At 50.1% G+C, this 15860-nt stretch overlaps 1 protein-coding gene across 1 annotated transcript; it reads left to right on the top strand.

The window, feature by feature from the left end:
* Positions 1-926: 926 nt before the first annotated feature.
* On the top strand, positions 927-14329 carry Gdf10 (growth differentiation factor 10). The gene is made up of 3 exons (XM_070020391.1): positions 927-1534; positions 10096-11024; positions 13412-14329. Exons 1-3 carry the CDS (start codon positions 1225-1227, stop codon positions 13601-13603), a joined length of 1431 nt encoding a protein of 476 aa, XP_069876492.1. The 5' UTR covers positions 927-1224; the 3' UTR covers positions 13604-14329.
* Positions 14330-15860: the final 1531 nt, after the last annotated feature.

Genomic DNA, 15860 nt, shown 5'->3' with positions numbered 1-15860 from the left:
CTGCCCCAGCTAAACTGCTGGCTAGGGCCTGGGCCTGGACTTACCACACAAGCCCTTACACAGAGTATCTTTATTCAGAGTTATGGACTTTTCTCTTTGGAAACTTTTTTGAAACAAACAAACAAACAAATTGAAAGCATGCCTTTTTTTTTTTTTTAAATCTAGCAACCTAGCCCAAAGATTTATAAGAACATTTGATGTATTTCTTTAACCACTGGAATCAGTGTTGCCAAATAAAGGATCCGTTAATCAGCTAATTCTAATTCTGAATTTGGATCAGGATCATGTTACCATTGCCTTAGGTTGGTTGAGTTTTGGAGCTTTGGAAGAGGTTTTATTTATTTATTTATTTATTCATTCATTCATTTAATTCTTTTTTTTTTAGAACTGGCTTAAGAAGGGTCCTCAGGTTCCAAATTCTCAGCCTGCACACTTTGCTTGTGTTTTGGACACACACTGGCTCAAAGACAACTACACACACACACACACACACACACACACACACATACACACTCAGGTCCTCCTCACGGGGGAACTGTCATCTTCCAACCACTTCACCATGGCATGCCATTGAAGGGGTAACCCTGCCCGCGCCGCCCCTTCCAGAGGTCGCCCAGCCCCCCCGCGCAGCGCTGGCGAGGCTGCCGGCGCCGACGCGCGGGAGCCGCCAGCGGCCGCGGGGCTGGGTCTCGGGCTCCCGGCGGGGGCTCGGGGGAGCGCGCTCGCCCACGCCCGAGCCCCCACCCCACCCCTCCACCCGCGGGCGCACACCTCGGCGCGCGCGCCCGCCGCACACAGGAGCGCACGCACGGCGCAGTCCGGCCACGGACGATCTGGGCGGTGGCGGCGGGCGGGAGTGGTCTGGGACGCCGAGCCCGGGTCCCCCGCGAGGGCGCCGCCCGCTGCCGCACCCCGCCCCGCCCCTCCCCTCGAACCCGCTTAGGCCCGGCGCTAAGGCCGTGGGCGGCAAAGTTTCGCGGCGCGTCAGCCAGGCGGCAGCGCGCCCGCTCGGGACGGACGGCCGGGGCTCAGCCCGAGTGGACGCACCGAGCGCCCGGCTGCCGGACCCGCGCCCATCTCCGTACCTAGCAGCATCCGAGCCCCCCGATTTCCCGGGGATCCCCACATTCCCTCGGTCCGCGGAGCCCGCCAGCAGCGCTGGTGAACCGCAGCTCTCCGCTCCCGGTCCTGGGCTCGGGCCCCCTCCGCCGCTGTCAACCCACCATGGCTCGTGGCCCCACCAGGACCGACTTGGGGTCCCGCCTGCTGCTCCCGTTTCTGCAGCTGCTCCTGGTGCTTCGGGGCTCCGGCTGCAGCCACGCGGACTCCTCCTGGTCCGCACTGCCAGAGACCACCGACGGCCTGCGGGGGGACAAGGACCCCCAGTACCCCCCTGGGGAAGTGGCAGCCGCTCTGGGCCCGGGCGCCCAGGACATGGTCGCTGTCCACATGCTCCGGCTCTATGACAAATACAGCAGGCGCGGCGCCCGGCCCGGAGGAGGCAACACTGTCCGCAGCTTCCGCGCCCAGCTGGGTAAGTAGAGGGGATCTGGGGGCATCCCGATCCTCCTCCTCCCTCACTTGTTGAGCCTTCCCGTCTCTGCGCCTCTGCTTTTCCTCTTCCTTCTCTTCCCTGATTCATTCATTCTTTCTTTGAACTGGCGATCCGCCTCATGACTCCATCATAGACCAGTTTCTAGTGGCACTGGATGGCACCGATGTGTAGATAACGAACATGCCATGCACAAAGCTTAGGTGGAGATGGACATGGCTGGGGGTGCACACGGGTCATGAGCCCAGTGGGATGAGGGGGTCACAGACAGGAGGGACGACACAGCCTTGATAGAAGTTGGGGCTGGAAGTATAAAGCTCCAGCCCAACGCTGAATGGTTGTGCTGACGGGAAGCAGAAAGAAGGGGTCTGGGTCTCTAGGGCCCAGGACTTTGAGGGCTTTGGCTTAGAATGTTCTAGCCACTAGGGCTTAAGGAAGAGGATCAAAACTTGGGCAGGAAAGCACCTGTCTCCTGTCCAGTCCATGCCCACTTTTCCAAGATGAACATCACACTTTGGACAGAGCTTGGCACAGGCCAATGGCAGAGAGGCCCTCCCTGCCTTGTGCCTAAGGCTTTCTGAACCCGGCAGTGAGCAGTCTCCCCGCTGGGCCAGCGGGACTATGACTGCTCGCTCTGGGTCAGAGAGGAGGTACAGCCTGGGCAGCAGGGGCGGTGGGAAGACCCTGGTTGTCATGGTGACTGTTCATGATTGCAGAATGCTGTTCTGGAAAATGTGGGTGAGGGTCTCCTGCAGCCCTCTAGAGGAGGAGGCTATTCATCAGTCTGTAGGCTGCTCCCCTGACACAGAAGGAAGGAGACGCCAGACCTGTCACCTCCTGCTCACCATGTCACTGTAGGTCACATCCTGGCTTCAGAGCCAGACACAAGAAGTGTGGCTTCCCATAGCCAAGCATGAGAGCACCTGTTATAGAAAAACATCCTCTCATCCTCCAATGAGCAGACATCCCAGGCAAGGTCCTGGGTTCCAGGCCAATCAGCAGGAAGGAACTCTACCCTTTCGGGTAACTTTTATAGCGCATCTGGTCCATTTCTGAGGGAATAAAAAGTATTTAGAGTCACTTGGAGCTGGTCATCAGTGGCTCATACCTGTAATCCTAGCTACTCAGGAAGTTCAGATCTGAGGATCATAGTTTAAAGCCAGATTGGATGGGGGAGCGTGGGACTCGTCTCTAATTAATGACCAAAAGGTGGGAAGTAGAGCTGTGGCTCAAGTGATAAAGTGTCAGCCTTGAACAAAGTAGCTAAGGGACAGTATCCAGGCCCTGAGTTCAAGCCCCAGTTACCAGTACCAGCACATGTGTGCATGCACACAGGTTTGGGATAAATCACTCAAGCCACAGCAACTTGATTGTACTTGTTTATGAAATGGGCAGAGCAAGCCAGTGTCTCTCCTCATGTGGTTTAGGAATGGTGAATTGAGAAAGCACAGGCTGGGTTAGGCATTATCGTGTGCTGTTCCTGACAGTACAAAACATTGTGTTCAAGTTGGTTTAAACTTGACCTTACTTGTTCATGAACCCAGTCCTCTGAGCCTTGTCCTCACTGCTGTAACCAGGAGTGAGCCACCTGCCACGTCTTGGGCACAGAGATGTCTGTCGAGAGGTCTGGTTCAGTCTTTCTTTTCACAGAATGGGGTTCATGGAACCGGCAGTAACACACACCATTTTAACTCTTCAAAGGGCCTGGAGACAGTGCCTGGAATCGATCACTCCTATTTTACAGATAAGAAAATTAAGACAGAGCAGATGTATACTGGTAGTGATGGCTTCTTCTTACCTATCTGCTGCTCTATTAACTGTTCTCACCACCCCCTTCCTTTCTCACCAGCTCTAGCACAACCAAGCCCCCGGTCTGGTAGCAGTGTGATGGACCAGTGTTAGAAATCAGGATTCCCATGCAGCCCAGAATTGTCTGACAGACCCCTCTTCTTTGGAACCCTGAGACAAACCTGGACACCATTCCCAGCCTTACCAGCCACTGGCTGTGTGCTGTGGTGCATGTTACTTTCCCATTCTAAGCTTCACTGGGAAGAGGAAAGGGGAGGACTGAATGGGAGAAGGCAGGCTTGGTACCTGCTATAAAGCAGTGGCTAGATTTCCTATTTTCTTCCTGATTTGCTTCATTCCCAATCCTGGCTAGCCCTTGGGGGTCTCTGCCTCCTGACCTAGAGATCTATCTGTGAGGCTGTGTGATCCTGAGTAGGGACCCCTCCTCTGGTGAGGGAGACCATCTGTGTGGAAATTTCAGCTCAGCTTCTAGAACATCCCAGCCTTAGGCTGCTCCAAGATGGGGTCCAGGCCCTCCCAGCCAAGACATGGACCCACCCCTGCAGCTGGCATCTTCATCTACATTCCCAGCATTGCTCAGGTTCTGAGTGCAAGCTGTGTACCTATTGCAGCACCCAGATCTAGGTTTTTTGTTTTCTGGGTTTTTTCCCCCCACTTCTAAAATGATATGTTTTTTTTTTTTAAAGAAATTTGTTTTGGGTTTTTTGTTTTGTTTTGTCCGTACTGAACCTTGTACTCAGGGCCTAAGTGTTGTCTCTCAGCTTTTATTTTGTTCAAGGCTGCTACTTAAGCCATGTCTCCACTTCCAGCTTTCTCCTGGTTAATTGGAAATAAAGTCACCTGGACTTTCCCGCCCAGGCTGGAATTTTGCTCCTCAAACTACATCCTCCTGAGTAGATAGGATTACCAGGGTGAGCCACCAGCACCAAGATGCTTGTTTTGTTTTTGGCTTGCTTTGTAATTCACTAAATCACACATGGCATGTGCTGGTACCAGTCCCTGTAGACACAGTGTGTTAGCTCTTAACTGTTACTGAAACAGGCTCCTCTTGTACTGCTTCCTGAATTACCTCAGTAGAAGACAGCCTGTCAGCCTTGCCTACCCCTCTCCAAGTGTCAGTCCCTGCCTGCCTGACTTCATTTACTTCACTTCACCTCTAAAATGTGAACTATGCTATAATCACAATTTATCAAAACTGCCCAAAGGCAAGCTCATTTCAGCTCCCCAAATGTACAAGTCCATTTTCTGCTGCTATCACAAGAGAGCAGAGTCTGAGAAACTCATAAAGAGGTTTTTATTTAGTTCACATTTTGGGGGGTTGAAAGTCCTCAGGGCATGGTACCAGCTCTGGCAAGGATGCTTGGGCTGTGTCACGGCATGGCAGATGGTAACAGTGGCCGGAGGACGCAGGGGAGGGAGTGATCCCACAGCAAGGTAGGAAGCCAGGGAGCAGGAGGAGCCTGCAAGGCCTTCACAGAGAAGCATTTTTGTTTTGGGTTCAGTCCTGGGGCTTGAACTCAGGACCTGGATGCCGTCCCCGAGTGTTTTGTTTTCTTTTTCTTTCTTTCTTTTTTTGTTTTTCTCAAAGCTAGTACTCCACAACTAAGCCACAGCTCCACTACTAGCATTTTTGGTAGTTAGCTGCAGATAAGAGTGTCATGGACTTTCTTATCCAGGCTGGGTTCGAATCACAACATTCAGACCTCTGCCTTTTGAGGAGCTAGGATTTGGCATGAGTCACTAGTGCCCAGCTACAGAAAAGAATTTGACAGACAGGTTAACCGAGTATAACAATTGCTCCCTGGGGGAACTGAATAGAGTCTCATGGAAGTTATGTTAGGCCCTGAGTGGGGCTCTCAATGACCTAACCACCTCCTGGTAGGTTCTATCTCCTAACGGCCCCACTTCCTCTTCACAGTGGGGGTGTGTGGATTAAATGGGATAAGTAAGTTTTATGCCCCAACATGTGAACCCTTTGGGGATAAATCATATCCAAACATAGCCTGTTTCCTCAGCCTCTCATTTGGTAGAGAGTAAGCCAGTAGGACACAAAGATACATGGAATCTTGGCCATAGCAGAATCCCTCATGAACTGACAGGCAGATGAAAGTAACTGGGAGTCAGTTCGTGCCTCATCCTGTAATCCTAGCTGCTCAGGAGGCTGAGGTCTGAGGATTGGGGTTCAAAGTCAGTTCAGGCTTTGTTTGTGTGTGACATCCTTGGGTGATAGTCATAGGGGGGCTGCTACAGTCAAGGCGAGACCCTGAACAAGGCCATGGTAGAACAAGGCCATGGCAGCCCCTGGGGTGTGTATGGAGAAGCTGACTGCCGGAGTAACAAGGACTGGGGCTGGTAAGGAACAGGAAGGTAGGAGATAAGAGAGTTCTGAGCCCCGCTGGAAGGGGTTGGATGGGTAGTGAGTCTTCAACTTATCAAGACACCCAAGATCTCATACATACTCCTAAAGCAGATCAATTGGGAGAGATGGACAAGGTTAGCAGCCTTACTATGTTAGAAAGTCTACAGATCAGTAATGAGAAACCAAAACCCCATCTGAGGAGGGAATTCTTCATAGGAAGAATAGCCAATGGCTATTTCCTATTGGCCATAGAAAACGTTTTTGGACAACCAGGAATGGAAAAACAAAATGATTTCAGATGAGAATACATGTGCGTAAATACTAGGATCCCTCTGGTAGAATCTATGAGTGTGTATTTGTTTATGAAAGAGCAAATTTGGGGTGCCCGAGGGTAGTGACAGTCCCCGTGGTCACTTGGCTATGCCTCTGAGCATGTCCTGGGTGCCAGGCTCTGTGATTCAAGTGAGCTCTGCAAAGCTAACCATAGGTTAAGTTTAAGCAGGTTCTTAAAACACTCTTCCAGTTTATAGATAAGGAAACAGATGTGGAGAGGTTTCATTTCTTGCCTCTGTCCTTACAGCTAGGAAGTGTTGTAGTGAACCCCTGGCCCCCACTGAGCCAGTGGGAAACACATGCTCAGCACCTCCTACTTCTGTTACTCCATACCCATGGCTGGTGGCACACGCTTGTAATCCTAGCTACTCAAGAGGCTGAGATCTGAAGGTCACAGTAGGAAGCCTGCATGAATAGAAGAGCTCATGAGACTCTTATCTCCAATTCCTCAGCAAAAAAGGTGGGAGTGGATGTGGGACTCAAGTAGTAGAGTATCAGTCTTGAATGAAAAAGCCAAGCCAAGAGCATGAGGCCCTGAGTTCAAACTCCAGTATCATCGCAAAAGCAAACAAAGGAAAACCATACAAAGAGTGGTTTGTGTTTGGAGGATACATCATTGTTTTCAGCACAAAGTAAGTTTGGTTCTTTTGTTCTTAGGTACATCCCAGTAATGGCCAGAACTGTTATTTGGGGAAAAGGGTATGGTTAGAGGTAGATTCTGCCCTTTGCCAGCTATGTGACTTTAGGCTAGTTATACACCCTTTCTGAAGCTCTAGTTCATCACCCATAGAATGGATGGCACCTCCCTGCTCCTTTCCCAGTGAAAAAAGAGGTATATGCCTTCACAACACCAAGTCCTGGGCCAAGTCTTTATGCCAGGAGGTCAGAACTCCATAACTGGTAAATTATGCTGTGCATTCTTCTCAAAGTGGGACTTCCTAAATCTAAGGGGCTCCCAAATCCAGAACTTTCTTTTTGATTTGTATTTGTTATTCTTGGTCCTGAGGCTTGAAATCAGGGCCTGAGCTCTGTCCCTGAGCTTTATTTGCGCAAGGCTAGTGCTCTACCACTTGAGCCACTGCCATGATGCTACATGTTGACATGTCGCACACCTAACTTCATGTTGCATGTCCCAGGTACAGTGGAGACACACACTGGTGCCCGCCTTAGGCTGGTTCTTTCAGCCTCCAGTAAGCACAGAAGGTAGAGGATCCTAGGAAGCTGAGGAGGAAAGTTAAAGCTCTGAGTGTGGAGCTGCATGGAGCCCGTGAGTATGGTTGCTAGAGCATGTGCCAGCCTGGAGGGCTACTGCTAGCCAGTGTGTTGCCCAGGGCAGAGGACAGGAGGTGGGAGGAGCCTCCTCTGGTCCCCTTTCTTCCCTCATCTGCTTGTGTGCACATAACACAGGGCTCCAGCAAGTGATTGACAACAGGAAAGAGCTGCCACATATACATAGCCCCTACCACTGGAGATGCTCCCTGATCTTCCTAGTGGTGGAAATAGGGCTGGGTGCTGGTTGGAAGTAAAGTTGGGTGCTGGTTGCTAGATTATGACTTTCAAGGCCACTGTGTTCCTGGGAAGTTGAATTAAATACACAGGAAACCACAGTGCTGCTTTTCCTTTTTTGGTTGTGGGGCTTGAACTTGGGAAGCACTGCTTTTTTGTTTGTTCAGGGTTTTTTATGTCGTTGTTTAGTTTTTTGTGTGTGTGCCAGTTCTGGTGCTTGAACTTAAGGCCTGGGTATGTCCCTGAGCTTCTTTTGCTCAAGGCTTTACCGCTTGAGCCACAACTCTATTTCTGGCTTTTTTGGTAGTCTATTGGAGACAAGAGTCTCATGGACTTTCCTGACCAGGATGACTTCAAACCATGATCCTCAGATCTCGGCCTCCTGAGTAGTTAGGATTATAGGCATGAACCACCACAGCTGGCAAACACAGCTTTATCTGCATGATGCATTGGAAGGGCTGTGACACCCATGTTAAGGATGGATCATGAGCATTAGCTAAGGGAATGCCTTTAGCCATCACTGGTACTTAGAAGACCCTTCAAAAACGTTCTCCCTTTTGTTCTTTGTTCCCTCTTATGGCTCCTTAAGAGAATGTGTACCTCCCCCATAAAGTTTTAAAAATGCAATAAAGATTAAATGATTGAAAGATTAAATGCAATGAAGATTAAACTGCAGATTATGATTGAAAACCCCGGCCGGTCCTCGGTCTGCAGGTGTCAGAAGTAGAACCCAGATCCATGTCCATTGCGAGGCCCAGTGTCCACCCATACATGCCTTTTGGGCTTAGGGGCCTTGCTTCTCTCTTGGCTTTATCCAGCAAACAAACCTTTAGCAGTAGCAGAAGAGAGAAAACCTGTGCTGGCCATTTTGGTCTCCCATTGGTCTGCAGCATTATCAGGAGGCACCAGGAAGGCCCCTTTCTCCCCTCTGAATCCAAGAGAGGATTTTGTCATCTTAAGAGCTCACATCACCTCCACGGCTGGGACTGCTTCCTGGCTCATGCTGAGAAACACATAGTGGAACCAGGCAAGAGGGAAAGGGCTTGGCTTGGCAGCTACCCTGGGGAAGCAGAGGCCCAGCCCGCTCCAGCCATGATGCAGATGGTTGCTGAGTGGTCCTGATCCTTATGGGCTTATGCCTTCAGGGGGCAACCTGGGCTTTGAAGGTTTTGTGCAGTGACCTTGTGCAATCCTGACATTGTGTGTGTGTGTGTGTGTGTGTGTGTGTGTGTGTGTGTGTGTGTGTTCTGTTTCTCTTTTCCTCTCTCCCACTTCTCTCCTTTTCCCCTTCCCTCCTCCCCTTCCCCCCTTTTCCCTTTCCCTCCTCCTCTTATTTCTCCCTCTTTCTTCCCCCCTCTCATCTTAAAATTTCCAAGGTAGGGGCTGGGAAGGTGGCACAGTGGTAGAGTGCTTGCTTCACATGCATGAGGGACCTGGGTTCGATTCCTCAGCACCACATAAAACAGAAAAAGCTGGAAGCGGTACTGTTGGCTTAAGTGGTAGAGTGCTAGCCTTGAGCTGAAGAGCTGAGGGACAGTGTCTAGGCCCAGAGTTCAGGCCCCACAACTGACAAAAAAAAAATTCCAGGGTAGGACAAATAGCAAAATGTTCAACTTGCAACTGAACTTTTAGCCCCAGATTCTCTTATGAGCTGCTCAGAATGCAATGAAAAAAATATGAAAGTCTCCTTATTTCACCTCATTCTTTTTGTCCATTGTGGGGCCTGAACTCTGGGTCTGGGTGCTGTCCCTCAGCTCTTCAGTTCAAGCCTAGTGCTCTACCACTTGATCCACAGCACATTTCTGGCTTTTTCTGCTTATGCAGTGCTGAGGAATTGAACCCAGGACCTCATGCATGGGAGGCAAACACTATCACTGAGCCACCTTCCCAGCCCTCACCTCATTTTTAACAGAAATAGTGTTTAATGACTGCACTTAAACACTGGCTCCTAGCTAGTCACCAGTTGCCTATAGTCCTAGCCATCTTAACCTAGGAGGTTAAGATCTGATGATTAGGGTTTCAAACCAGTTAGGCAAGAAAGTCTGTGTGACTCTTATCTCCAATTAACCACCAAAAACTGTAGGTGGAGCTGTGGCTCAAGTGATAGAGCACCATTCTTGAGCAAAAAAGCTAGCTAAGGGACAGTGCCCAGGCCCTGAGTTTAAGCCCTAGTACCGGCAGAAAAACAACAAACAAAAACTGGCTGCTTAGAATAGAAGACTCTGCAAATCCTGAGGGGGGCTACCGTGGACTCAAGTCATATTGAGCACTTAATGAAGGCATCAGTTTTGCCTGCTGATTTGTTCTTTGAGAGGCAGTGAAGGGAGCAGAGGAGGAAACAAGAGCAGTAAAGGGCGCCCCCATTGGTTCAATGTAAGTAGGTTTACAAGAGATGAACAAGTGCTTACCCTACCTAGAAGTGTTGGGTTAAATGCACTCTGCCCCCCTCCCCCCCAGCCCCTGGGCAAGCAACCCCTGAGGGAGGTGTGATTCCTAGAATAAACTCAACTGCCTGCGGTCTGCCTTCCCCTTGCAGAAGTGGTCGACCAGAAAGCCGTGTATTTCTTCAACTTGACCTCCATGCAGGACTCAGAAATGATCCTCACCGCCACCTTCCACTTCTACTCGGAGCCACCACGGTGGCCCCAACCCCGTGGGATGTTATGCAAGCCACGGGCCAAGAATTCCTCCTGTCGCCTGCTCCCCCCGGGCCCACCAGCCCGCCTGCACTTGATCTTCCGAAGCCTCTCACAGAACACAGCCACGCAGGGGCTGCTCCGAGGGGCCATGACCCTGGCTACCCCACCACGGGGACTGTGGCAGGCCAAGGACATCTCTTCCATCATCAAGGCAGCCCGCCGGGATGGGGAGCTGTTCCTCACCGTCCAGCTAGAATCTGGGGAGAAGGACCCTGGGGTGCTGAAGCCCAGCCCCCACGCGCCCTATATCCTTGTCTACGCCAACGATCTGGCCATCGCCGAGCCCAACAGCGTGGCAGTGACCCTGCAGAGATATGACCCTTTCCCATCTGGAGAATCTGAGCCCCGCACAGCCCCCAACAGCTCTTCAGATCCCAGAGTGCGCAGGGCAGCTCAGGCCTCTGGGCCCCTCCAGGACAATGAGCTGCCTGGGCTGGATGAGCGGCCAGTGCATGCCACCCACGGCCAGCACTACCACAAGCACGAGTTATGGCCCAACCCTTTTCGGGCACTGAAGCCCCGGCCAGGGCGAAAGGATCGCAGGAAGAAGGGTCAGGACTCCTTCTCCGCCTCCTCACAGGTGTTGGACTTTGACGAGAAGACCATGCAGAAAGCCCGGAGACGACAGTGGGATGAACCTCGGGTCTGTTCCCGGAGGTACCTGAGGGTTGACTTTGCAGACATCGGATGGAACGAATGGATCATCTCGCCCAAATCCTTTGACGCCTACTACTGTGCCGGAGCCTGTGAGTTCCCCATGCCCAAGGTAGGCGCTCTACCTGTGCATCTACACCTTACTCTCAGGTCTGCCCCTTTTGGCCCATCTTTGTGCCTGCCTCACCTCTGTCGCATCCTCTGCAAATCAGAATAGAGAGACTTCCCACCTACAGAGGTAAAAGGTAGGTAGATGGAGGTCCCAAAGTGGCAGGAAGCATTTGGTTTGGCTGAGCTTTTGAAGTGGATTTTTTTTTGGGGGGGAGGAGTGGAAGGAGCAGTCCCATGGCTTAAACTCAGGTCCTGGGTACTGTCCCTGAGGTTTTTTTTTTTTTGCTCAAATGTAGCAGTCTACCACTTGAGCAACGCTCCACTTCTGGATTTTGTGTGGTTAAGTAAAGACAAGAATGTCACAGATTTTCCTTCCCAGGCTGTCTTCGAACATGATCCTCAGATTGCACCCTCTTGAGTAGCTAGGATTACAGGCATGAGCCACCAATGCTGGGCTGAATTGGAATTTTTTTAATAAGAACATCTCTTCTAAAATACACAAGGACCTGTGTCTTTGAAAGTACATTCCTAATATAGTGGCCACGTACAAAGTCCTGTGGTCCTAGAAATTCCCTCATGGACCAGGCTTTCTTTTGTTCCTGGTCTAGATCTCATGGCCTTAGTGTCTACGGCCAGCCAAGTATTGGTCTCAGTGACTCTCCCAATACAGTAGAGCTCCAGATCAGGGTAGTTACTCCCTGGGCAGCGAGCCCTCCCGTGCCATTGTTCAGCCTGTCACATAGCACTGGGCTGTTTCATTGTGCTGGCCCTAACCTTCAGACTCTCACCTTCTGCACAAGCGGGGGTGTGGCTCTGTCCATCCATGTCCCTGCAGCCAAAGTTGGGCTGGTGATCTCTGTGCTTAGCACCCAGTACTGTTTCCTCCCAATCACTCTACAAAGTTCCCGTGGTCTACCCTCAAAGAAAGGAAGTCAGTGCATAAGTTCAACATGAACCTCTAGTGAAACCCAGCCCCAGATGTAGACCATACTAATTTGTGTGGGAATGAAGAGGCTTCTTCTCAAAGCTGTGCATATTCAAGAGAGAGGAAGGGATATACCAGAGAGACACACTTTATCAGAGGGGTTTGCATGTGCTCAGAGCCAAGGCAGATGTAACCACTGCAGGCTCACAGCTGACCTGACATTTAACTTACTCACCAGCCCAGTTTGCTGTCTTCCTACCTTCCAGGACACCAGCCAGGACCCTAGCCAGAGCTGCACATGTTCAGTTAGATCTACCTTCCTCTCCCCCAAAAAGAGAAGGCTTTCTTGGCTGGGTGCTGGTGGCTCACACCTCTAATCTTACCTACTCAAGAGGTTAAGATCTGAGGATCTTGGTTTGAAGCCAGCCTGGGCAGGAAAGTAAGAGACTCTTTTTGTCCAATTAACTAACAAACAAAGAAACAAAACACAGAAGCACAGGTGTGTGTGGTTCAAGTGCTAAAGTGCTGTTAGCCTTGGGTAGTACCTAGGCCCTGAGTTCAAACACTAGTCCTAGCACAGTGAAAGAGAGAGAAGGTATGGGGCGGGGGGCGGGGGCGACGCGGAGCAGTGACTTTGGATATATTTGAGTTAGGCATCATTTCCAAGCCAAGCAAATTTCTGACTGGGGAATCTTGGTTGAGTTACTTGTCGTTTTAAGCTTTGGTCTCTTCACTGGTAAAAAGAAACTTACATCCTCTCTATAGAATTGATAAGATGACAATATGGAAGGATGCCAATAAAACTGCACCTACTCCCCAAGTTCAGGTACACATGGGAATTGTGGGCAGTTTCCCTTCCCACTCAATCCCAGGATCACTGGAGGGAGGCAGGTCTGCTGGCTGGGGCATTCTCCTTAGCTCCTCAGTGGTTGCCCAGCTCCACTTGCTCCTGGGGATCTGTGACGCACTGGCACCCCCAAGTGGCAAATGCTATGTAGTGGATGCATTATCCCTTAAGAAGGCAGAAGTGGGCTCTTGAGGGCTTAGACTGCAACTCAAGTTTTGTTTTGTTGTGCTGATACTGGAGGCTTGTACTCAGGGACTTGTGCAATCACTTGTATTTTTTTTACACAAGGCTGGCATTCTGCTAATTGAGCTACACATCCACTGCAGGCTTTATATTGGTTAATTGGAGATAAGAGTCCCTTAGGTTTGTCTGCCCAGACTAGCTTAAAACTGTGATCCTCAGATCTCAGTCTCCTGACTAGCTAATATTACACACATGAGCCACCAGCACCCAATTGTGACTCAGTGTACAGTTGATTTAAGAGCATGTGTGAGTGCTCAGCCTTGGGAGCCCATCGTTTCCTCTTGGCCACTATCTTCTCAGTCAAGGAACTCAAGGAATGACAGCAGAGCATAACCTGCTTGCGAAGTAACCCTGCTCCCTTCTCTTCCTGCAGATTGTCCGCCCATCCAACCATGCCACCATCCAGAGCATCGTCAGAGCTGTGGGCATTGTTCCCGGAGTCCCAGAGCCTTGCTGTGTCCCAGACAAGATGAACTCGCTTGGAGTCCTTTTCCTAGATGAGAACCGGAATGTCGTTCTGAAGGTGTACCCCAACATGTCTGTGGAAACCTGTGCCTGTCGGTAAGACAGGTTGGAAGACAGGACTGCCCATCTCTGTCCAGCACAGCAACATTCTCTTGGCCTTGTGTAGCCAGGATTTGGCCTAGGGGAACTTCAAGCACAAGGCAGAGAGTACAGGCAATCCTGCCGGTACCCAGCAACATCTGACTATTGGGCCATCAATTGGAAAGATCTAGAATCTTTCCTTGTTAGTGACTTCGCCCCCTTGGTCCTCTGAAGGGATATGCAGTTGGTCCTGACCTGAAGTTTGCTCATTGGGATGCAGGTGTCTACCATATTGGCATGTGTGTTCACCAACTTGAAACCTGAGCGGCCTTTGCAAGCCTCAGACTCACTCCCTTTCCATGCAAAAAAATGCCATGTAATTGCCCAGTTTCAAAGCCTGTGGGCCACCTACTGGAAGCAGCACCTAAATTTTGGCATAAATGAGTATTTTCGTTCACATTCCACTGCTCTTATCCATACATAAGAGCACACATAACCAGTGTGCATTTCTTTCTCTTGATTATATATATTATATATATATTTGTTACTTTAAAACAAAAAAGGACTTGACATCATCCTTCACACAGATAATCATGATAGGTAGGTGTGGATTGTTTAAATATGCATCTGGAAATAACACAGTATAATATGTTGGAATACTAAAAAATAACCCAAGATTTTTTTTATATTTTTGTAAGTTATACTTTGTATACTGTAGATTGTGTGTGGTCTGTGTTTTATGGAAAGCTAATAAATTAAAGATACTATGGTATCTGGAAAAATATGGAATGTCGTCCATTCTATAATATCAATTGATCCCCATCAATCCGTAACTGTAACATTTGATTGACAGCTGGGAACATAGCAGAGATTCCTCCCTCCCTACCGCCCCCCCCCCCCAGTCTCCTGCCACTACTATTCTCTCTCAGTCTGTCTCTAACTCCAGAAACTGAATTGTTCCTACGCCTTTCAGGATCCTATTCTATCCTCTCTGACCTCAGATCCCCACTCTGAGATGGCAGCAGGACAAGATGTGAGCCAGACAGGTACACAGGCCCTCTGGAACTTCCCCTAGCTCAAGGGGGTTTCTGGGGGATTGCAAGAAACATCTGGAGTTGCTCCTTCTGTAAGAGAACAGAGGTCTTTTCCTAAGGCACTTCAAACAGGAGGTGCAGTCATAGGATCTCTCCAGAGACTCATGGGTTCAGAAGGGCCTAGAAAGGCCTTGTACATGTTGGTGTACATGAACAGCAGCCCTGTGGAAAAGTAGTCACTCTCAAATGACTCCTGCATGTCTGGCATTGGCATTGCTGCATTGCTTGTGCCTTCACATGTCTGTTGTGCCTGAAGTTTATGGATGAATTTTTGCTGTTGTTGTTGTTGTTGTTTTTGGTGTTGAGAGTGGGGCTTGAACTGAAAGCCTTGTGCTTCTCACTTGGCTTTTTCACTCAAGGCTGGCACTCGACCACTTGAGCCACACCTCTACTCTCCCCGCCTTTTTGGCAGTTAACTGGAGATAAGAGCCTCTTAGATTTGTTTGCCAGGGTTGACTTAGAACCAAGATCCTCCCATCGCAGCCTCCTGAGATGGACTGGGACTATAAGCTTGAACCACCTACTCTCAGCTAGGATGGCATTTCTAAAGGAGAACCTGAGTCCGATTTGAGGCAGGTGAACCTCTGATCCCATCAGCAGGACCTGAAGGAATGACAGCCCTGTGTCTCTGCAGGGCTCCTCTGCAGGGGGAGGCTACAGAGAAGCAGCCTAGGGTATCTAGCTTTGGTGGGACTCCTGAGCTTGGGGTTCCTATGTGAAGGTCAGGTATTAGTACACTCCAGATACACAGGTGAGGCTGGAGCAGGCAGGGAGGAGGCAAGGAGCCATAAATCACCACATCGGGGCCTGTGGGAGGTCTGCAGCTCAAGTCATACTTCAGAGAACAGGGAGGTGGGTGTGTGGATGTACCTCCTAGCTTTAGGCTGCCACTGGATGGGAAACTGCTAGTCCCCGATTCTCTAGCCCTCTGTCCCAACAGCCACAGTGGCTTGAGGAACTCAGGAAACCCTGAAGATGTGAGCAGTGATAGGAACTGGAGGCTGAGGGACCAAATCCAGGAAGACAACATCCAGGCAGGTAGATTTGAATCTTTTATTTTTGTACCAGGACTCAGATTTGAACTCTGGGCCTAAGCATTGTCCTTTAGCTTTTTCACTCAAGCCCAGCATTCGAACACTTGAGCCACACCTCCACTTCTGGCTTTTTGCTGGCTAATTGCAG

Source organism: Dipodomys merriami, unplaced genomic scaffold (assembly GCF_024711535.1).
Source record: "Dipodomys merriami isolate MVZ:Mamm:240054 unplaced genomic scaffold, mDipMer1.0.p SCAF_14, whole genome shotgun sequence".
Taxonomy (NCBI): domain Eukaryota; kingdom Metazoa; phylum Chordata; class Mammalia; order Rodentia; family Heteromyidae; genus Dipodomys; species Dipodomys merriami.
Note: the sequence above shows the minus strand (reverse complement) of the source record. Positions and strands in the feature narration are given on the sequence as shown.